Here is a 22914-nt window from a genome sequence, read left to right on the forward strand (position 1 = left end):
ATGGTATAGAGGGAAAACGAGCCTACCTGACCCTCAAAAAGGGCAGTCATAGCAACCCATGGCTAGCCATTTTAGTGAGTTTGTTGCCGGCTTAATAATTAATATATGTATAATGTAAAAGTGATTAGTAATCAAAATAGTTTTTCGTTCTAGTCTTAATCTGTGGAACAAGTCCACAGATACGTATAAAGTTCTAAGTTCAAAGCTAAATTCTGACAATAGCAATACTTAAATATTGATATTTTCCTAAGCTATGTGTGATAACAGTGATAAATCGCAGTGATGTCACTACTCTATTATGCAAAAACGTTGCAATGACGATAGTCTAAGCAAATTGACGCACGATCGTTCCCACGCACTTTCATTATGTACATTATCTGTGATTGTTAATCCATACTTATTTTTATACGGTACTAGTGAACCATCTATTTTTGGCTATAACCTCACTATTTACACAAATAACTTATAGTAACATATATATTTATGTAAAAGCTCTGTTTTTTGATTCTTTGAATTTGTAATTCGTTAAATTCATTGTTTTAGTGTTAGACTGTATATATCGATTAGTATAGTGCACAAATTAATTAAGGCGGGAAAAGCAGAGCTGTTTTAAAATATTCTCATTACTTAACAATAATGTAAGAACGTTAGATATAACTATTGTCGTTAAAGATACAGCTAACATTCTTATATTAAATCAATGTGAAATTTGATCAAATGCCAGGAATATGATCAATTAAATTAACACAGCTTACATTTGAGCATAGATTTCGTCTATAATTAATATGTTATATTTTAAAGTCGCCTTTGTAAATTAATTAATGAAAATTAATTAATGATACATACACTAAAAATCTCATACAGACAATTATTTTCTTTTGCTTTTTTCCCAAGGAAAGGCTCCATCTCTCTCTACCATAAGCATTTTTTCCAATCTTCTTCACCAACTTCTTTAAGGTCGACCATACCATGCATGAGGCCGACCGACCTTTCTTTTCCCTGGCCACCAGGGAACCATACCACGTTGTTACTCTTTTTGTCCATCTGCTATTGTTCATGCGAGCAGCGGTGGGTGGGCCACCCATGCAGTGCAAATGTTAATACAATTCTTGTTATTTATTATTATTTTTACAGGAAACGGTAAATTCAAATTAGTTATTCATAAACTTGTCATATATCATTCAAATATAGTTTATGTATAATAAAATCAAGATACAGAGGGCAAAGTGTACGGACGTATTGCGATGACTTTGTCGTCACTGTGTGATAAAGAGTCATTAAGTCACTTCCTTCAGATCCGTTTTGTTATAATAAGGTCAATAACCGTAATACAGTTTCAACTAAATTGTTATAACACGATTTGATTACTAAATTAGTGCTTACATTGAATCATTTTTTTCGGGTAATCATGTAGATACTTTGTGAAAACTCACATATGGGTTTATTACTACATATTTATTAATTAATCCGTACAATAATTTATTGGTTTTAAATTTAAGTATCAGTTGTATTATTTTTTTCGGATCTCATAGTGAGGCGGTCTCCACTTCCTACTTTTGTAACAAGCTGGAGAAACGGATCTTGCGAAAGAGTTTTTCTGAAGAGGACCTACAAACTTACCGTAAAAAAATAGTCTTCTGCTGCAGTAGTTACGTTAATCAGGTGAATCGCAGAAAGTAGAGCTATAGAATATATCTCGAAAATCAATCAACATCCGGTAGCGCTCATATACATATAAAAAATTTTCGTAGTCCCAATATTGAAATCGAGAAAGGAATAGCTATTATCAATCACTTTTGTAGATACAATTAATTTTACATTCGTTACAATATCAAATAAATATATAAAACACTAAATACATTTCAATATTTGGTACCCATTTGGAGCGCGGAAAGCACCAGCCCTGCGATTCTGTAACTCATTCTTCGAACTCACACAGCGGTTTTCGAAAACCGCTGTGTGAGTTCGAAAAGTGAGTTACAGAATCGCAGGGCAGCTCTTGGGTGTATTTGTATTACATGTAGAGAGCAGTATTCGCCTAGTGGCTTCAGCGTGCGACTCTCATCTTTGAGTTTGTAGGTTCGATCACCGACTGTGCACCAATGGACTTTCTTTCTATGTGCGCAATTAAATTCGCTCAAACGGTGAAGAAAAACATCATAAGGCTTGGCTTAGTCCCACAAAGTCGACTGCGTGTCAGGCACAAGATCACCTACTTGCCTATTATATTGACAAATTATTATGAACAGATACAGAAATCTGAGGCCCAGACCTAAATATTGTAGCGCCACTGACTTATTTTATTTTTTATATTACATATAAAACCTAAGTGCGAAGTGCCATATTACAAATGTTTAATGATGAATTTCTTAACGAGGGTGAAACCACAAGCCACAGGGCACAGAAGTTCAAATAATATTGATGAATGAATACCACAAACTTTATTAGTCATGTGATAATTTATGAATACATTATTCTAAAAGTGTCCTACATTTGTCATCTTCCTGTTTATTTCTTGCAATTTCTCAGTAAGTACTGGCATTTAATGAACTTTGAACTCTGCGGACCACATGTATTGTCAATGAGGCTGATAGAACTCATCTGCGCTTGGCGCCAAACAAGTCTGCGGTTGCGAACAAAGATGCCTAATAACTGTTACTACTATACTGCTATTGATACCTAGATTATATAGCTAATGTCGCGACGTAGTCTGTGGACTGTGATTGTAACAAAAAGTGGCCAAGGGCGTTTGTATTCTTTGACAATTGACTTATATACGAATTAAGGTCAGATACAACAAAATCATTCCAATTTTAAATTTCTTTTTAGAAAAAAGTTTTTTTTCTATGTTACCCTACGAACTTACCAGTTCACCTGTAACCTTATTGTTATTCTGCAGACAGACCGCAGATGACGCCTCAGATTCAAATTTTGGGTGGCATCGAAAATAATGATACTACCTATTAGGTATATATTGTTTTTCATAATTTCAATGGCAGGCTTTAGTTTGGAAGTCAGAGGCCGAGAGAAAAAGCAGTCGTAAAACTCTCGACACTCTTTTAAAATAGCAAATCATGAAATAACACTTATTTTAAAACAAATATCGCAAATTAATTAGAAGTAGCCTGTTTAGCACTAGTCCCAGGCCCTTTTATCAACAAGATAATATATTCTTTAATACATTTCTTAAATTTATTTAAAGGCAGAGATAAAAGAGCCTCTGGGATTTTATTAAAGAAGAGTATCCCTTTTCCCAAAAAAAAATTACTGACTTTAGATACTAGACTATCTAAAGTCAGTAATTTTCACCACTCCTTAAATTTCACCGTAAAAGTTTTTTTACGGTGAAATTGCAGCCTGCGTTTGTTCCGAGTATTAATAAGTATAATATACCTTACCTTCATGGCTATTCTGAAAATGGTAAAAGTGCCCTAGAGAACTTCAAGATGTAAGCAGGCTTCATCCAACAAAATCTCGAAAAATTATTGATCAAATCGAATACTTTGAACATAACCAAATTACTCATTGTCTATGTTGCATTGTAAAAAACGGTGTCAAGAATTCATTTAACGGATCACTTAAAATGAGTTAGGAAATCTTTTTCGACTTTTATTATTGAGTTGGGCCGCTAAGTAGCTACCCGACTTCTGAGAGGGATGGCACATTCCTTAGATAAGATACCGTCACATTGCAATCCTATCAGTCATAATTGTTAGCTAGTAATCGAGAACTCAACTTCAAACTTCAATAATGAAGTCATCGATATAAAAATAAATCAGATTTCTGATTCATGTTCATTTGTCAATCTAATAGGCAAGTAGGTATAACCTACTGAGCCTGACACTTTTTGGGTCTAAAGGAAGTCCATTGATCGAAGCTGGGGATCGAATCTACGATATCAAGGATGAGAGTCGCTGAAGCCAGGCCAACGCTGCTATAATCATCATCGATATTTGAAATTAAATAACGCCATTGATTTGACAATCATTATTATAGTACTGATAATATTAGATACATAGTTTGTTGATGATAATTGTAATTGTTAGTTTTTAAATGCCTAATAGTATTACTAGCTAACTTCTCATAAAAAGAACTACGGATGATAATTTTAGTGTCAGCGTGCGACTCTCATCCCTCATCAGGTACAGGAGGCTGATCACCTACTTGCCTATTACATTGACAAATGAATATGAGAAATATACAGAAATCTGAGGCCCAGATCTAAAAATCTAGCGCAACTGCGACAGAACTACGTAAGGTTCTTTTTGTGGGAGCTATAAACTGCTCTGAGTAGCAGAGTCTGAAGTACCGAGACCCACATAGTTAAAAAACACACCCTGTCACATTAGTTAAAAAACTAAACTATTATGCAATTTTAACATTATAAAAACAGTTCATTATATAGCAAAGATATTTTAAATTGTCAGAGACATTTTGCTATGCAATTTTCATAAGGCGAGCGGCTATTATTTATTTGATCAAATAACTTAAGCAACTTAAAATGCAATAAGCTATTACCCCTATGCGGCAAGCGTTTACACTTATCACTACAAACTATACAAAACGATACGACATAGTTTACTAACATTTTTGAATTATCTTTAAATTCCAATAATTTTTCCCCAACATCAGGGGATGTTGATTCTTTATCTACATCGTAAATATGTACAACACAATTTATACTACTCTTTGACTGTGGTATTTACAAAACGGTTTTAAATTAATTGTATGTATGAACTTAAAAGGTCAAACAACTCGTAAAAATTAGTTTTAACCAGCACTAACCCAACACTTATATAAAGAAACGATAATTCTGTTATATTATGTTTGTTTGAATGGAAACCATTGTCTATCCTCAATGCAATTAATAAAGATAGTCAAGTAATGCAGCTGACTCATAAAACACAACAATCCTTACGGTTGTGTGTTCGGGTTTATTGCCTACTCGCAATGAATGAGTTTATTCAATAATTATTGATACCGAGAATAAATGTCGCGAAGAGTAGTCATTGATGAGACAAGCGTCCACATTTTAGTTTACACGTCTCTTAAATGTAAACATTTTGACGCTGAACTTGCCCTTATACAATTGTTTATATACGAAACAATCTAGTAGTTATGATTTGATTCGTAATCTCAAACCGTCTTCTCACGCTCGCGAGGCGCCTCGTTGAGACTCTACGAATCTGGCGAGTGGAAGCTGCACAAGTAGTCACTCGTCTTCCCTCGCCTGACTAGGCGCATCGCATCGCATCCACACTTTCTGCATGAAGTTCAGAAGTTTAATAGATTCCGTTTTTAAGCACAATCGAACAAGTTAGGCGACATAACATATGCCATCATACGAACGAAGGCTGGCTGTCTTGAGTTTTATTTAAAATTTAATGAAAAATATTCATGTGATTAATAGAAATCCTGTCCGTTTTCTTTAAAATAATGAAGATGTTCGATTCAGAACATATAAATATCTCAAACTGTCAAAATCTGTTAGTTTTTTAAATAAGTAATTCAATTGATAGAAAAAACTGAATCTTATAGCTTTTATTTATAATAGCATGTTGTTGACAATGAGAAGTTGAAAAAAAATCGGAAAAACAATTATTATATTCTAAATAATAATCTTAATTGTAAGCCCATTAACAAATAGGTGTTGTTATTCCTCTTGAATCATCAAAGTGATACCTTTTTATTCTGTAATGTAACTGTAAATCGAATTGATGTAAAAAGCATGCTGTTTTTTACAAAAGTAGAGTACTTTTATAAACAAACAGCATGCTAAACTATGGTTTGTGACTTGTATGTCTATGTGATCTATGCAGACTAATCAATTTTATTAATATTATATTAATTATTATTTAGTCACCTAAATCCACTTTTGTCTGTGCCTACAACGCGTTAATATTTTACTATCTGTTACAAACCTTGACATATCAATGACATATATACTTGTACACTAAAAAATTGTCAGTTTGAAGTAATTGACATTTGTAAATAAGGCGGGAAACTGCAAGTGCAATGTGCATTGTGTTGAATGTTGATGCTAAAAGTTAAAACGTGAAAATATTTCATAAAATTCTGATTTGTGACCGCGTTTGCTGTTTGTCGATACTACACTAATAAATGTGAATTAAAGATTTGGTTAACAGGGGTAAGTTTGAATTATTTATTTTATAATTAAAAAAAAGAAAAACAAACACCAAAACTTATTGAAATGTGTTCTCTTTTTCCAGAAGTTGTAAACGTTTCAGTAAAATTTTATTTTACAGGACAGCTGTGAATAATTTGATTATATAGTCAGTTTTGAATACCCACGAAATGAATAAACGAAAACAATTTAAAGGTCCTCCGCCAAAAAGGATTAAATCTAACGATGACGATGAAGATGACATTCCAGCAAGTTTTGAAGACCAACTGGCAGGTATGGAAAGTGACTTTGACAGTCCTGAAATAGTTGGAGATGGGCCTGAAAATCAAAACACTAACATCAAATGGTCACGGCCTAATCCACAAGATATGGATCCAGGCACAACATCATTAATTTTTCAGCAGTTTGATATTGATCATTATAATGGAAAACCTATACCAGGTATGCCAGGCTCACAACTGGCTCCTGTACCAATAATGAGAATGTATGGTATTACAATGGAAGGAAATTCAGTATGTTGTCATGTCCATGGCTTTACTCCCTACTTTTATGTAACTGTACCTTTGAACTTTGATGTATCATCTTGTTTGGAACTTAAGACAAACCTCAATAAGGCTATTTTAGAAGACTTGCGAAATAATAAAGATAGCATAAGAGAAGCCGTTTTAGAGGTCAAAATAGTAAAAGCAAAATCTATGATGTATTATAAAGGAGATAATCAAATAATGTATGCTAAAGTGTCAGTAGCATTGCCTAAACTAATAGCAGCTGCAAAAAGACTAATTGACAGGCAACCAACATCATTTAGTTTGAGTGATCCTTCTTTTTATGAAACAAATATAGACTTTGATATCCGTTTCATGGTTGATACATCAGTTGTAGGTTGCAGTTGGATTGAGTTACCATCTAAAAAGTGGTCTATTAGAAGTAAATCTGGTAAATTACCACCTGAATCCCGTTGCCAAATTGAAGTTGATGTAGCATGGAATAGTTTTATTTCTCATCAACCTGAAGGAGAGTGGTCAAAAGTTGCTCCTGTAAGGATATTAAGCTTTGATATTGAATGTGCAGGGAGGAAAGGGGTTTTCCCTGAACCTGAAAAAGATCCTGTTATTCAAATTGCTTCCATGGTAATCAGACAAGGAGAAACTGAACCATACCTAAGGAATGTATTTACATTAAATACATGTGCCCCTATAGTTGGGTCTCAAGTTTATAGCTTCCAATCAGAATCAGAACTCTTGTCAAAATGGTCAGATTTTTTCAGAGAACTAGATCCAGATATTATAACTGGATATAACATTAGTAACTTTGATTGGCCCTACTTAATAAATCGTGCAAAACACCTTAGAGTAGCAAATTTTGAATTTTTAGGGCGAATTCAAAACATTAGATCAGTAATAAAAGATTCTGTGCTACAATCTCGGCAAATGGGTAGAAGAGAAAATAAATCCATTAATTTTGAAGGAAGAGTTCCATTTGATTTACTTCAAGTCCTTATAAGAGATTATAAACTGAGATCTTACACATTAAATTCTGTTAGTTACCATTTTCTTCAAGAACAAAAAGAGGATGTCCACCATAGTATAATTACAGACTTACAAAATGAAAATGAACAAACTAGAAGAAGATTAGCAATGTATTGCTTAAAGGATGCTTATTTGCCAATTAAATTGCTTAATAAATTGATGTGTATAATAAATTTCATGGAAATGGCTAGAGTTACCGGTGTACCATTATTATGTCTTTTAACAAGAGGGCAACAAATAAAAGTTGTTAGCCAGCTCCTTCGCAAAGCTAAAGATGCTGGATATTTAATGCCAGCTTACCATGGCCAGGGTTCCGATGATCAGTTTGAAGGAGCAACTGTCATAGAACCTAAAAAAGGATATTATGCAGATCCCATATCCACTTTAGATTTTGCTTCATTGTATCCAAGTATAATGATGGCACATAATTTATGTTATACTACCTTAATCTCTCCAAATATGCAAAAGGAATTGAATCTTGATCCAGAAAATATTACTATTACGCCTCTGAATAACATGTTTGTTAAATCTAATGTAAGAAAAGGTCTTCTACCAGAAATTTTGGAGTCACTTTTGGCTGCAAGAAAAAAAGCAAAAGCAGATTTAAAAAAAGAAACAGACCCTTTTAAAAGGTCTGTACTAGATGGGCGACAGTTGGCGCTAAAGATAAGTGCAAATTCTGTGTATGGATTTACAGGTGCACAAGTTGGGAAACTACCTTGTCTTGAAATATCAGGAAGTGTTACTGCTTATGGTCGAACTATGATAGAGTTTACTAAAACGGAAGTAGAAAAGAAATATACTAAAGCAAATGGGTACAAGGAAGATGCTGTTGTTATTTATGGTGACACAGATTCTGTAATGGTAAAGTTTGGAGTAAAAACATTGGTAGAAAGTATGGAATTGGGAAAAGAAGCAGCTGATTTTGTCAGTTCTAAATTTGTAAAGCCGATTAAGCTAGAATTCGAAAAAGTCTATTACCCTTATCTACTAATCAATAAAAAAAGGTATGCCGGTCTTTATTTTACTAGGCCCGATACTTACGACAAAATGGATTGTAAGGGTATAGAAACTGTACGCAGAGATAACTGCCCTCTAGTTTCAAATATGATGAGCATGTGCCTTCAAAAACTTCTTATTGATAGAGATCCTGATGGAGCTGTCTCGTATGCTAAGCAAATAATTTCTGATTTACTATGTAACCGAATTGATATATCTCAACTTGTGATCACAAAAGAACTTGCCAAAAATGACTATGCAGCAAAACAAGCTCATGTAGAGTTAGCAAATAAAATGAAAAAACGAGATGCAGGCACAGCACCAAAACTTGGAGACAGAGTGCCTTATATAATATGTTGTGCTGCAAAAAATACACCAGCTTACATGAAAGCAGAAGATCCCATATTTGTATTAGAAAATAGTGTGCCCATAGACTTTAGCTATTATTTAGAAAATCAGCTATCTAAGCCATTATTAAGAATTTTTGAACCAATACTAGGGGAAAAGGCTGAATCTCTACTATTAAAAGGTGAACATACACGCACTAAAGCAATGGTGACATCTAAAGTTGGGGCATTAGCGGCTTTTACGAGAAAAAAAGAAAAATGTATTGGATGTAAAGTAGTTATATCAGATGATACAAAAGCCTTATGTGATCATTGCTTGGATAAGGAAGGCCAGCTTTATATAAGTGAAATGTTTAAAGTTAGGAATCTTCAAGAAAAGTTTTCAAGACTTTGGACTGAATGTCAAAGATGCCAAGGCAGTCTACATGAAGAGGTTTTGTGCACGAATAGAGATTGTACAATATTTTATATGAGAAAAAAAGTAGGTATGGAACTGGATACACAAGAAAAAAGAGTTTCGAGATTTGGTGAACCCCTGTGGTAATTCATATTCTAATAAAAATATGCACTGTGTTGTACTGAAAGAAAATAAAGATGTATAAGTTTTTTTTTACTTTTAACTTTTATTTCAACCAACTTTAACAAACAACAAATAATTTAATAACTTATTAGGAATTATTATTCATATAATAGTGTTCAAGCTGGATTTGACTTTTTTATTTAACTTATAAATAATTAAAAATAAATTTTAATTTATAAAAAAATATTTTAAAGAATATAATCTGCTATTATACAGCTATCTTTATAGATCTGAAATAATACTTTAAGTACTTATATAACTTTTTAAAGTTATGTTTTAAACTATAATAATATGATGTTAAATACATTGTTTACTTAAATGTAGTATCATGTAAAATTGGAATGCACACAAAAGCTACCATAGAATGTAAAAAATTATTCTGTGAAACATACTAAGAAACAGTAAAAAATCTAAATGTATGTAGACTGAACCTAAATACATTATCATCATTTCTTTATCATAATAAAGTAATGCAGGGTGCTTTTAATAGTTGAAGCATTTTATTTTAAAATGTATACTTTTTATTTAAACATAAGATATAATATATTTTTCAGTGTCAAGGATATGCCAACAAAATTTTCAGTAAAAAGCATAAAAGGTATCACAGCAATAATTTTAAAGATAATCTATATATACTTATAAAGTATATTTTACAAATTAGTTATGAATGTAAAATCCATAGCCTATTTTTTAATAATTAAAGAGAAGATGAAATCTTTATACAAAAACTCTTAGATAGAAGGGTATTTTTCCTCAACAACTTTATCTAGTTTCCTGAGATAGAGATCTATTAAGGTTTGTTTTCATATTTTTACATATATTAGGTACTGGAATTTCAAAGGGTGTTATATTTCCGGTGGCAGTAGTGGTGTATTTCATAATATCTTCTAAAGTCCTAATAAATGTGTCACAAGTGGATTTTAATAAGCTTGATGCTTCGTCAAGCTTCTGTAACAAAAAAAGAATCATTTGAAAGGAAATCTGCCTTAAATCATACTTTAAAACTAACTTAATAAAAATAAGATTCTTATAGTTGACCATACATGTGACTGTTGTTGCATGTGACTAGGTCAATTTTTCCACTAGTATGCTAGTATGATTAAGGAGCTGTTTTAAGGATAAGAACCTAAATAATCTAATTATTAAATATTTTAAAATAAGAACCAAGTTCAAATTCTTCTGTGTTTATCAAGCCTATCATTTGTTTTTATTAGTGACACCCAAGTCAATCATTTCTTTCCTTGAGTGCCTTCCAAATTGAAACATTTTATTAAAATAACTAGGTTGTAAGAGGTATGGGTGATGAACATAATCAATTTCTTGACTTATTACCTCCATGTCAGGACCAGTTTCCTGGCTAGCTGCACTTTTAACAGCATGCACTTGTTGCATTAATAAATCACAATAAAGATGCAATTCTGATTTCTTATCACTCAAGGAATCTTCAAATCCAATCACTGAAATTTTTTATCATAGGTTCAGTTATAATTTCATTATTCATGGAATTTCAGGCTAATAAGATGAAATGGCAGTACCTTTTGAATCAACAATTGACTCCAAACATGCTTTGGCACTACCTAAGGCTACCAACCATTTTTGTCGATCCTGGGGAGATGGTGCTCTAAGGTACATGTGTTGCTGGCCAGGTATTACTAAATCCATTCTAGTGTTATCAATATTATTAACTGAAAATATTTTAATATATAACTGATTAAGCACACGTCTAATTTAGGAGTATAATAATTAGTTTTAAAATAATATACCATTAATTTGACAAACTGAAACTTTCACTGAACCTTTACATCCTTGACTAGCTTCATCTTGAGATTTATAGTAAGATAATATTCCGTTTTCTAAGACGAACCATCTCGTCTGCCAGCCTAGAATTTAGTTGATTATGAAATTACAATAAATGAAACATATGGATATTTTATGTCATATTTATTTGAGAACGTACCGTTCCAGTAATTTGTCCACTTCCACAAAATACCTTCCATTACGTCCCTATAGTTATCTTTATTATAATCAAGAAATATAATTTTAAAAAAGTATAAATCAAATTCATGGAGGTATAACAACAATATTTTGATATTTATTTTCCCATCTTCAATATTTTTAATTTTTGGTGAACCTAATAACTTGACAAATTTCAAATGACATGTCAATTGTGAATTGAGTACAGATTATAATATATAAAGGGGGGATCGAATCCTACCATATTACCGTACGATCCATAAATAATTCAGCATAAGTATTCATATAACCACAGGGTTATATCACTATAACTTATACTGCACTCCTAATTTAATTTTATCTGTTGATATCATTATTTTTGGTAGGAAACTTATGCGGTGACTTGTAGTTACTGAGGCAGTCTGCTATTACTGTGCTTTTCTGTGAAGTAAACAACGAAGAACTCGCCAAGTGCCCAAGAGACTTGTATCTAGCTTCAGCCTTCAATAAATATATGCAATAGCCAATACGTTTAAAGAAGTCTGTGAACTGTGAAGTGTAAACTATTCAACTAAACCACCGCCCTTGTTCTTACTGGTTTTTTGTAACTTTATAAACAAAAATTATACCGCGTTTTAAATCTACTCGTCACTTTCCACTGAATATTTACAAATCTAAAAATTTGTATCTAATATTTTTTTTAGTTGAGCGACCTTTTCGAGAGAACTTCCTTGTCGATTATTTGGTTGGAAATTAAGTTACAACGATTCGATTTATTAAGATTATTTGATTTCAGTAAAAACCGCCTAAAATGGTTAATTTAAGTTTTATATTGATGCTAACTCTTATACAATTGTATATCTATGTTAGTACAGGTATGTTTTACAGTGGAAAAAAATATGAAGTCTTCATATCCCTAAACTTAACACCACATTGTATTTTCAGTGAACTCGTTAGAATGTTACGTTTGCGAAAACCAAGAAGACAACTCCGAGAAATGTGCTAAAACTATTTTGACCTGTGAATATAATCAAGATGTTTGTTTGACTGAGATCAAATGGGGCAGTACACCCTATTGGTCTCAAGGTGCTAAAAAGCAATATTATGTATCTAAGAGATGTTCCAATAAAACAGAATGTGCCCTGACAAGACAGCGCTATATGCCTTTGTGTACTAACATTTGGTATCAAGACTGGGTATGTTCAGATTGTTGCCAAGGAGATCGTTGTAATTATTATATTATTGTAAGTATTCATATTTTTTTCTTTTTCTAATTTTATTTATAAATAATAATACAAAAAGGTAACAGTTTGGTTTACAATATTAATTGATGGGGTTTTATTTTTTTCTGTGCAAATTTAGTGTCGTGAAGGTTTTATCATTTTTTGAAATAATAAATATTTTAAATTTATTTCTGTTTCAGAATGATGGTTCAAGTAAGAAACCCCTAAATATCACGGTACTTGTTGGAGCAGTTTTTACCATTATTTATGGTATCAGCAAATATTAGGATATCCATTTTAGTGAGCATTTCTTTTGCACAATATGAAATTATTGATGTATCATAGCTATAATGATAACTAATTAGAATAGTAATGTCTTCACAATGATGAATATCACTTGCATACTGATGTAATGCGGCAACATATGTGTGTGTATGTGTAGGGTAAAGTTTGTGACCAACACAGTCAGTACTGTGCATCTGAGTACTCTTGGTTGTACACCTGCTAGAGTTGTAGTTGAGCAATACTTAATTTTAAGTTTTTGTAAGCAATTCCGTCCCAATATTTTTAGTAATAATGTTATGTATGCATTTTAATTTTATTTTGCATTTTATTAAATAAATTATTCATAAGATAAAAAGAGATAACTTTAAGTTAGCCTTAGGTGTTGTGTTCTGATTTTTTGCAATAAGATTATTGTCTAAATAACTAAATGACTGTTACCTCCGTCCTTTTTTACAATTGATTTAAGAGCAAAATATATTTTTTAAATTCTTCATTTTATTTCATTCTCTTAAGCCATTTACAATTTTGCAATTTTGAGAAGCAGACATAAATTTAGTTTTGAGATCTGTGAAACTATTATTGACAACTTTGAAACAAGATTGTGACTTGAAATTAGTTTTAGAATACAGGCTTATGATTATTTTTATAATTACAAAGAAATCTCCTCTACTTCTTGACAAGACAAAAAAGAAGATCACAGAGAAGGATAAAAAATTATGGAAGTCTAATTTTGTCATTCAATCACAGGCTTTTAGTATTACAGTTGTAGAGACTATTCGGTGAGAGAGACACTCGTCAAGACTAAAATGATTATTTTTTACGTACAGGAATTAATCCTTAAAGTTACGCTTCGAAACAAAAGGTTTGCCAAATGCCAATTTAAATGATTGCCGATGTCGGCCACTGCTAGGGTTAGTAACCCCACATGCATCGCCTTAGGTGGTCTGAGTTTTCTTTTTTAACTGTGTAGTTTATACTCTCAAATTGATCTCTAGTCGAGGACTCTTCAGAGTTCAGCTCTCGCCTAGAAGTGCTGAGAATTGCATACATATAATATTACTCTGGTACTTCATAGTTCTATACCATTCCATAATCCATACGGTGAAATGCGAATTTAATTTGTATTTTGAAATTTGAATCCGTCCCGTGATGTGAAATGTCATACAAAATAACGACAGATAATTTGTTTATTGTCACTGTTATGCTGACGAATGCTGACTGCGACAGATGAACTGACGAATGACGGCTAATGGCGGTTGTAGAAGAATGAAGTGGTAGACGAAAGCTGAATAATTGACGTCGGCTTGATTGTAATAAGTGGATTTTCTAGATGATTCGTTAATTAAAGTAAAAAGTGAAATTCATATAAAACTATCAAGATAAAAATCCAACATGAATACACATAAACTTTTAGGGATACTTATTGTTTTGGTAAGCACGACATTGTTTAATTCTATGCTTTTGAATCGATTACAATTTGGACACGTATATGTAAACGATTTACAGTTTATAGCCAATTAATTAACAATTTCTCGCTGTTAATTATGCAAAACTTATGTTTCAGATATGCCACACTTTTTATAACCCAACTGATAGTGGAGCTGTACAAATTACACAAAGTAATTTAGATATGGTTTTAGGTAAGGTTGCTGTTTTAAGTGTCTAGTGTATTTATTTATTTACAATTATGTAATTGTAATATACTTTAAATTATATTTCAGCTTCAAATGAAATTGTATTTATTAATTTTTATGCTGACTGGTGTAAGTTCAGCAATATGCTGATGCCTATATTTGATGATGCGGCGGACGAAGTGTCAAAAGCCGGCTATGATCCTGGACAAGTGGTTATGGGGAAAGTTGACTGTGATAAGGAACCTTCTGTAGCTACAAGATTTCATATTACCAAATACCCTACTTTAAAATTATTCCGAAATGGATTACCAGCTAAAAAGGAGTACAGAGGTATTTTACTGCTCTCAAGAACCATAGAACTGTTTTAACCAATTTAAGATTCTGAATTATTTGGTTAAAAGTCAAAATTTGTACAATGCATGATGGTTAAAATTTGTCTTGTAGTATGTAATCAAATAATATTAAGAATTATTTTTGAACCCCTAGTAAAATCATCTGTGTATTTAAATAGTATAAATATTAATGTTGTTTGCTTTAAAGTGTTTTCTTAATGCAGTTCAAGCAAGTAATAAATAATTTAGATTAGATTGTTGTAAATATTATTTTTAAAGGTAAAATATGCCTATTTCAGGTCAGAGATCTGTAGAAGCTTTTGCAGAATTTATTAAGAAGCAGCTGACTGATTCGGTTGTAACATTTAGTTCTTTAAAAGAGCTTCACAGCTTGGCGGAAGATAAGAGGCACATCATAGGGTACATGGACAGAAGGGATCAAAAGGAGTATGAAGTATTGCGAAAGGTGGCTGCTACTTTGAAGGATGAGTGTATATTTCATGCTGGATTTGGAGATGCATCTCAACAAATGCATCCACCAGGTATGGAATATTTAAATGTTTTTTTATTTAAAAAAATTTACCTATTTTAATATAAGTCCCATAATAGAAACTTATTGTCACCTCCCCTACTAAGTTGATAAAACATATGGGGTAAAAAGTAAATGTTTTGGTTTAGAAGACCTACTTGCCAATAACAAAGATCAAACTGATATAAAACTGTATCTCTTTTTAAATATTACTCTTGTAGCTCAATAAGAATTGAAATATATGGTTTCATCTAAATATTTCTACTGAATATTTCTTTGAAATAAGGCCCTAACAATTTGTAACTTGCCATTCTATAATTTTTTCAATTTGAAATTTGCATAAATAAAGAAAAAGTTAATATATAATTTGACATTGAATTTTATAACTAACACTTATTTAACACACACACTGTTCACTTCAAATTTATGACACAATATTAATTGGTAACCTTGAAAAATGATTTGAATTGATAGGCATATACAATACCGGTGAAAGTTAAACTTAATAAGTTTAACTTTAACTTAACAAGTTAAACTTAATAAGTTTAACTTTCACTGGTATAAACTTGTTTGCTGTCATATTTTATAGATTTTTTTCAATATCTTACAAAAGTTTGTCAACAACTAATTATTTAATTATTGCTAATTATTTAACAAATACCTTGCTTAAACAGTAGCTAGCTTTATATTACAAACATCATGTTCAATAAACTTTCTAAGGACATTCTGAAACATTGAAAACCAATAAAGACAATTAAAATCATAATATTGTTTTTAATTATTTTGCTTAAATTATTTAATAATTAATTATGGTTCATATGTAAAATGTTATCCTGTGCCAGTACTTTTTGAGCCAATTCATTACTAACATCCTTACATACAAATCTTTCCTCTTTATAATATTAGTACAGATTATGCGTCAAAACGAAATTGTTAATTTACTGATTTGTAAGAAACAGCTTACAATTGACTTATATTTAACAACTTCAACCATGTAATAAGATTTTTAAATACGGCTGTGATGTTAAAAAACAATTGTTATTTTCCAGGACAACCAATTGTTGTCTTCAGAACTGACAGGAAAACGTCTGCTGATCCCGATGAAACTTACACGGGATCTCTATTAGATTTTGATCAGCTGCATAGTTGGGTTCAAAAGAAATGCATACCATTAGTCAGAGAAATAACATTTGAAAATGCAGAAGAACTCACTGAAGAAGGGTTGCCATTCCTGATTCTGTTCTATCATCCTGATCATCCGGAGAGTATTAAGAAGTATAAGGAAGTTGTTTCAATGGAACTGGAGTCTGAGAAACGTATGTAAATAAAATACAATTGTCCAAAAAAGCAATAATAATTATATAATTCAATGCAGTAATCAATAGGGGACATCTAAACCTACAATGTACAAATCCCTTTAAGAAAGTGTTTTTGAAAATCCACTCTATTGAAATTACTGGCTTTTGATTTGAATCTGTCAAAATTCAACTAGCCTTTAAAAAAAATATAGGCATAATATCTTAACCTTAATAATAAATAATCAATGTCGCTCAGTATGAGATTATTTATTTATTTATTTACAGGCAGCTTTATTAGTTTAAGTGTTGTCTTACAAATTCGAACTTTGCTTCAGATCTAGATAGAATGCCAAAAAGCCATAAAAGAAAGAACATGAAATACTAACCCCATTAGTCGATTTAGATTGACTAGTGTATGCATAGACTTCTTATGAGTTTTATGTTTAGTTTTTTTTAAAATAATATACTAACACTAGTCTGTAAGTTTATACAAACATAATGATGGATTATTTTGTCTGAACTAAATAAAATAATAATAATAATTACTCATAATCTGTCTTATTGCATTTAAACTAAACATCTCATCTGTCTCTTTTTATCACAGAGTTAATACAATTTGATGGAAAGGGACAAGGGTTACAACGGTGCAATTGGTCAGATTTTGTCATACTCCTGTTCACACAATTTTAAAGAGACAAAAAACTTTTAGATTAGATTCTAAAAATTATTGTGCATGTTACAGAAAATGTCAACTTCTTGACTGCGGACGGAGTGAAGTTTGAGCATCCTCTGCATCACCTTGGCAAGTCGGTAGCTGACCTGCCTCTGATTGCCATCGATTCCTTCAGGCATATGTACCTGTTCCCCGATTACAAGGAGATGGACAAGCCTGGCAGGCTGAAGGAGTATTTGAAAGATTTGTATTCCGGAAAATTGCATAGGTAATTATTTTAATGACACATGTTATTTTATTAAAATATTTTTTTTGAATTTTCCATGTCCATGCTCATTGTAATATATTGTAAAACATATATTTAAATTATTGCAATTCCTATCAGGTAAATTCCAATTTATCAAACAATCAAGTTCATCGGAATTGGTTCAGTAGTTTTTGAGATATAGGTATATACTCCAGGGGACGCGTATATAATATAGGGTATCTAGTTTATTAATTTATATAGGTAAAAACTTTGTTATTTGATTTTTTTAAATATATTAATTATTGCATTAAAATTTACAGAGAATTCCACTACGGCCCGGAATCACCCCAAGTGATTATGGTGAATAATGATGTCAAGGTGACCACACCGCCCGAGTCTACCTTCAAAAAGTTAGCTCCGTCCAAAAACAGGTACACCCTACTCAGAGACGAATTATAATTCGATTTCATTTCTAACTTATTTATTTGAATGAATTTTTTTAATGTACAAAATGCAAAATGTTCTCATTTCGTCAATACACCTGCTTCATTGTCTTCAAAGTGCTGTTTTGTTTATAAGAATCTAAAGTCCTTTTAAAAAAATCTAATTATTTTAACTAAAATCGGTCTCTTTTCATCTGAGCGTACCGACAATGTAACAGAAAGAGATGAAAGAGTTAAAAGTGCAATTAGATTTTTTTAATTTTGTGAATTAGTTCATAGCTTTTATAGAATATTGAAATTTTAGGTAGGATAATCGAATAATTGCAATTTTTTAAATAATTTCTGTAATGTATTAAAAATTATACTTGAGTGTTAAGGTCTTAGAACATCTGAACATCAGACAGTGACATGGTTTTCCTTAATTTGTATAAAAATATATATTTTGTATGAAAACTTCCTAAAATAGCATATAATTATATGGCATTTTTATTAAAAATATTCAGTTATTTTACTGTTGAAAAATACTTTACGTTATGTGACCGCTATCATAATAGGCTCACACATTGGTCACGTGACATACAAATTAGATTAGCCTTAAAAAATCACTTTTAATATCAATATGTTAAAGTCTGTTAAATTCTTTAAAACTAGAGGGCGCTATTACCACTAACCCGATAGCGTTTTTGCTTAATCGCCAAAGCTTTGAATATGATAAAGTAGCAATGGCGCGATGTACAGGAAATAACATTACGAGTCTCATATATGAATTGCGAATGAACTTGGCTTATGTATTCACTTAAATGTTCATATATCTGAGGATTGTTTAATTACATTAAACTCGTGAATTGTTAGTCTATTGCATTATGTTAAATTGTATACAAAATATTAAAATAAAATCGTAGAAAACAACTTTTGTTTTGATTACAAAGCATATAGCTGACATCGTCTTGTGTTAGGAATGAAATACGCAAAAATGTCGGCTGGGAAGTAGTATTTTATTTAATTGCAATAGTAAATATTTAAATTTACTAATTTCTATAAATTTCTGAATAATTTTAATTATTATATTAATAGTGGTTTTACATTACAATTATAAATATGCATTTATGTAGATCAACTGCGCATTAAATTATATTTTATTTCTTCATGGTTTATTTTATATCTACCCGTTAGCTATATTAGTTAAATCATTACTATATGTGAATAGATATGGAATATTTTATTATTGGTTTTATTATACCCATTATAAAATAATATTAATTTTTCTACTTAAATTCCAAGTACAAAGATATTGTTTACAAATAAATTCTCTGCTGAACCGATATAAAATTAACTAAATTAATTCAAAAACAAACAAGAGTTATCTTTTTATTATACTTGATTATATCTAATCTTTGATTTAATCCTTATATCTACTCTGATAGAAGATGATTGCTGATTTCTAAACGGCATTAGTCAATTGTCATTGTGAAATGGCGCCATTCCTTGATATTGACAAACGTCATTTTGTACTTGGGAATTAAGTAAAAAAATAAAAAAAATTTATTAAATGTAAATAATTATATGAACTTGCATACTTTCTAAAACTCGCAAATCAATTTACCCTCCAGTACACCAAGGAGAAATTATAATGTATAATTAAATATAATTATTATAAAATAGGCTTAAATATAGATTTAAATGTATTAAAAAATCTTTCAACGCACATTATGTATTGCAACTGATGTTATAAATGAGTTTGTATACAGAATTGAAAAACTTTTTTTGGATCTAGTGGAAAAAACAGATACAGTGCCAATAATAAACTATAAAGATAATTATATCAACGACGTTTTATCATGGTACACTTTCGCATTTATAATATTAGTTTTCAAAAAGATTTTTGTTTGTTTTATTTTCTCCATTTAAGTCACTTTTTCTGTTATTTATCTTAGACAAGTTTCACTGCAAATTAACTCTATCATCTATAGTTCGGTCGAGTGCAGTCTATTTCCCTTCCTTGTTAAATTTCTATCGTATTTTGACAGAATTCTGGCCTTGAAAGAAAAGTAGAGATAACTTAATAACTCCTTTGTTAAAACGTTTGACAGCTCTTGAAACTTGACACTCTGGCACTGACAGATGCGAGAGTTAACTTGCATTTTCCTTAATTTTAACTAAATAGGTTTAAATTGTTCTCGGTTTTGGTATACGCTTTTAAATATATTTTCTTTGCGATATATCCACGAATAAAATATTGGTACTAATACTCATGTACTTTTAGTTCTAGAGTTTCTATAAAAATACTACTAATTACAAGTATTTTTACAATAATTGTTTTACCAAAATGTCACTCATGCATTGACAATTAACACCTCAGTGAACCAGGATTGCTATACAGCAAACCAGTTAGTATTATTTTAAATTAAGAATAAACGTGTGTGACAATTATTAGATTATCCCAGTGCATTGTGCAATGCTCGCGAAAAAGACAATTATAGTTAACATTAGAATTAGTACCAATATGCCTTTTTGAATTTTTCCAGTCTTACTAGATTCTCAGGTATTCCAAAATGTATTAATCCGGAATAAGAATTGTCAATTATACTCTATCTCCCTCATTCACAATAGCTATTTGATTGTCCTTATCGCTGGTAAGACGTTGTTACCATGGTAACCATTTTACACGGAATAAACATCGTTGCCATAGTAATAAATGAGCTTGAGCCGATTGTAGTTTGAATAGTACACTGGTTTAGAATGCGTTTTGGAATATGGGCTCAGACCTATTGATTTGTATAAGCCGAGACTTCGCGATAACTAAGTTAATGTCAACTGTATTTAGATTTTAACATACACGAGTCAAGATTCTGAGTTCGCGCCACGTCTCGGCTCTAAATCTTACCTTCCGGTAGCACTCAGAGTAGTCAATTAAGAATAAAAGGTCACTTAAAGCATTTAGTAACTTAAGTTGACTATAGATCCATCCAGAATCTAAAAAAGCCTCAAGTTATGGGGACATTAAATTTCCTAGCTAAGTTTATATATAATCGACCATTATAGAAAATTGTCGACTCTGAGTACGGCTGATTTAGTATATCACTATGTGTCAAAGCAATAGATAATCAGTAAATTTAAATACAATGTGTAAATGATTGTACAAATTGTACGTTTTGTGAAGCGTGTAATTAAATTTTTAATCCTTTTTTTTGTTATTTTATTTTAGCCTCTAATGGTTAAAATTTCTCAATTATGTAAGTTTAATTAAACGAAAAACCTATTGCCCTAACCTAGAACCTCTAGAGTTATCTATTAATTTATTTGTACAATAAAAACGATTTACATAATGAACAAAAACATAGCACTTTGTATTTTATTGTTTACTAGCGACCCGCCCCGGCTTCGCACGGGTGAAATGCTGATACTAAATTCAGTTGTTATACATATAAACCTTCATCTTCAATCACTCTATCTATTAATAAAAACCGCATCAAAATCCGTTGCGTAGTTTTGAAGATTTAAGCATACATAGGGATATAGGGACAAAGAAAGCGACTTTGTTTTATACTATGTAGTGATTATGTACCCGGCGGCCTCGCCGATATTAAGCGATCTCATCCAGGCAACTCTGATAATAGAAAATATAAAAAGAATAGTATGCAAGTGCGAAACTTATAAAACAATCTTATAAATATAATACAGACAAATTAAAAAATTAAAAACAAAACATGAATGATACGGAATTTGACAGAAGCATACGATATCTGATATTATTTCCAAAAGATTGAAAACGTTGGTAAAAGATAGTAACTTGATGTATCTTAAATAAGTAAGATACATTTTTGCGTATATTTTATTAATTTTCTAGATTAGTGAACTGCGTTTCAATGTCTACAAAACCAAACTAATTATTGTTTCCGAAATGACCTCAGTACCTCGGTAGTAAATACAATAGTACCTACTTGATACTGGCTTCGAAACAACGATTAGGTATTTTAGACAGAGATTAAATCCAACTCTATGTTGAGATCTAATAACCCTTTAGCCAAGAAGGTATAATTACTTTTAAGTGCGTGTATTTATTTATCTTAAAGTATGATCGCATAGAAGAATATCCCAAAATGTCGTAAAACTATGAATATAATATGAATTCAATTTTTTTATTACCCTAGTTATGACGAGGGTCCCTCAACGGCGTCAAATGTGTCATTAGGAGTATCATACGGACTGTTGTGTAAAACAAACTGTGTTCGGGACATCGTTTTTGCCAGTTTTTGTCCATTTGGTCTATTTCGGCTGTCAGTGACTAAAGAGATAATCGTTTGTGGACCGCCGCTACGCTACGGGGAGTCGTTTGGCGAAATTCTCGTGATTTAATTTTTTATATCTTTGCACTACTATAGTCTATTCTAGTATTTACTTTTACCGATACTTTGTCTTTAAAAGTATAAAGTTTAGTTTTTACTATGGATTTAATTAAATTATAAATTATTTTTTGTTATTTTCGGGTAGTTTTCTATATAAGTAGGCTTGAGTTATACTATATATATAAATTTTTTGATCCGTTACTTTATTTTTTTAGCTCATTTTAGTATGTGCGTTGCCGGCCTTGAGGGAGGCGCATATTCTTTGCGATAAAAGAAATAATTTATATATAAATATTTTGTTAGCTATTCTTATATTTATTGTTATTATAGCTTCGAGAAAAAGTTGGCAAG

The 22914-nt window shown here is 31.2% G+C and overlaps 4 protein-coding genes across 6 annotated transcripts; 3 read left to right on the top strand and 1 right to left on the bottom strand.

The window, feature by feature from the left end:
- The first annotated feature begins 6014 nt into the window (after positions 1-6014).
- Positions 6015-9633, top strand: LOC125053005 (DNA polymerase delta catalytic subunit). Of its 2 annotated transcripts, none has more exons than XM_047654160.1 (2): positions 6015-6148; positions 6267-9633. In XM_047654160.1, the coding sequence occupies exon 2, from the start codon at positions 6316-6318 to the stop codon at positions 9562-9564; it is 3249 nt and encodes a 1082-aa protein (XP_047510116.1). In that variant the 5' UTR covers positions 6015-6148; positions 6267-6315; the 3' UTR covers positions 9565-9633. The 2 variants fall into 2 exon arrangements, with proteins under 2 accessions (XP_047510116.1, XP_047510118.1); XM_047654162.1 differs by having other exon boundaries at positions 6018-6148; positions 6231-9633.
- A 645-nt stretch (positions 9634-10278) lies between these two features.
- Positions 10279-11791, bottom strand: LOC125053008 (pleckstrin homology domain-containing family A member 3-like). 2 transcript variants are annotated; one of them, XM_047654166.1, is made up of 5 exons: positions 11558-11791; positions 11397-11480; positions 11136-11285; positions 10933-11057; positions 10279-10548 (listed from the first exon to the last, which is right to left on the bottom strand). In XM_047654166.1, exons 1-5 carry the CDS (start codon positions 11595-11597, stop codon positions 10363-10365), a joined length of 585 nt encoding a protein of 194 aa, XP_047510122.1. In that variant the 5' UTR covers positions 11598-11791; the 3' UTR covers positions 10279-10362. The 2 variants fall into 2 exon arrangements, with proteins under 2 accessions (XP_047510122.1, XP_047510121.1); XM_047654165.1 differs by having other exon boundaries at positions 11364-11480; positions 11558-11781.
- Positions 11792-12083: 292 nt separating this feature from the next.
- On the top strand, positions 12084-13552 carry LOC125053010. The gene is made up of 3 exons (XM_047654169.1): positions 12084-12428; positions 12499-12797; positions 12977-13552. The coding sequence occupies exons 1-3, from the start codon at positions 12365-12367 to the stop codon at positions 13061-13063; spliced, it is 450 nt and encodes a 149-aa protein (XP_047510125.1). The 5' UTR covers positions 12084-12364; the 3' UTR covers positions 13064-13552.
- Positions 13553-14226: 674 nt separating this feature from the next.
- LOC125053007 (endoplasmic reticulum resident protein 44) lies at positions 14227-21402 on the top strand. The gene is made up of 7 exons (XM_047654164.1): positions 14227-14492; positions 14626-14701; positions 14783-15025; positions 15327-15569; positions 16606-16872; positions 17597-17795; positions 18095-21402. Exons 1-7 carry the CDS (start codon positions 14454-14456, stop codon positions 18231-18233), a joined length of 1206 nt encoding a protein of 401 aa, XP_047510120.1. The 5' UTR covers positions 14227-14453; the 3' UTR covers positions 18234-21402.
- Positions 21403-22914: the final 1512 nt, after the last annotated feature.

Source organism: Pieris napi, chromosome 10 (genome assembly GCF_905475465.1).
Source record: "Pieris napi chromosome 10, ilPieNapi1.2, whole genome shotgun sequence".
NCBI classification, from domain to species: Eukaryota; Metazoa; Arthropoda; class Insecta; order Lepidoptera; family Pieridae; genus Pieris; species Pieris napi.

What these genes read in the sequence shown, in the direction of transcription:
- LOC125053005 (XM_047654160.1), top strand. Translation starts at nt 6,316, where the DNA reads ATGAATAAACGAAAACAATTTAAAGGTCCTCCGCCAAAAAGGATTAAA.
- LOC125053007 (XM_047654164.1), top strand. Translation starts at nt 14,454, where the DNA reads ATGAATACACATAAACTTTTAGGGATACTTATTGTTTTG. An exon ending in TAGGGATACTTATTGTTTTG is followed by an intron (nt 14,493 to 14,625) that starts GTAAGCACGACA and finishes CTTATGTTTCAG; the next exon opens with ATATGCCACACTTTTTATAA. An exon ending in GGAACTGGAGTCTGAGAAAC is followed by an intron (nt 16,873 to 17,596) that starts GTATGTAAATAA and finishes TGCATGTTACAG; the next exon opens with AAAATGTCAACTTCTTGACT.
- LOC125053010 (XM_047654169.1), top strand. Translation starts at nt 12,365, where the DNA reads ATGGTTAATTTAAGTTTTATATTGATGCTAACTCTTATACAATTGTAT. An exon ending in GTATATCTATGTTAGTACAG is followed by an intron (nt 12,429 to 12,498) that starts GTATGTTTTACA and finishes TTGTATTTTCAG; the next exon opens with TGAACTCGTTAGAATGTTAC. An exon ending in GTTGTAATTATTATATTATT is followed by an intron (nt 12,798 to 12,976) that starts GTAAGTATTCAT and finishes TTTCTGTTTCAG; the next exon opens with AATGATGGTTCAAGTAAGAA.
- LOC125053008 (XM_047654165.1), bottom strand. Translation starts at nt 11,597, where the DNA reads ATGGAAGGTATTTTGTGGAAGTGGACAAATTACTGGAACG. An exon ending in GTGGACAAATTACTGGAACG is followed by an intron (nt 11,481 to 11,557) that starts GTACGTTCTCAA and finishes ACTAAATTCTAG; the next exon opens with GCTGGCAGACGAGATGGTTC. An exon ending in TTCAGTTTGTCAAATTAATG is followed by an intron (nt 11,286 to 11,363) that starts GTATATTATTTT and finishes AAATATTTTCAG; the next exon opens with TTAATAATATTGATAACACT.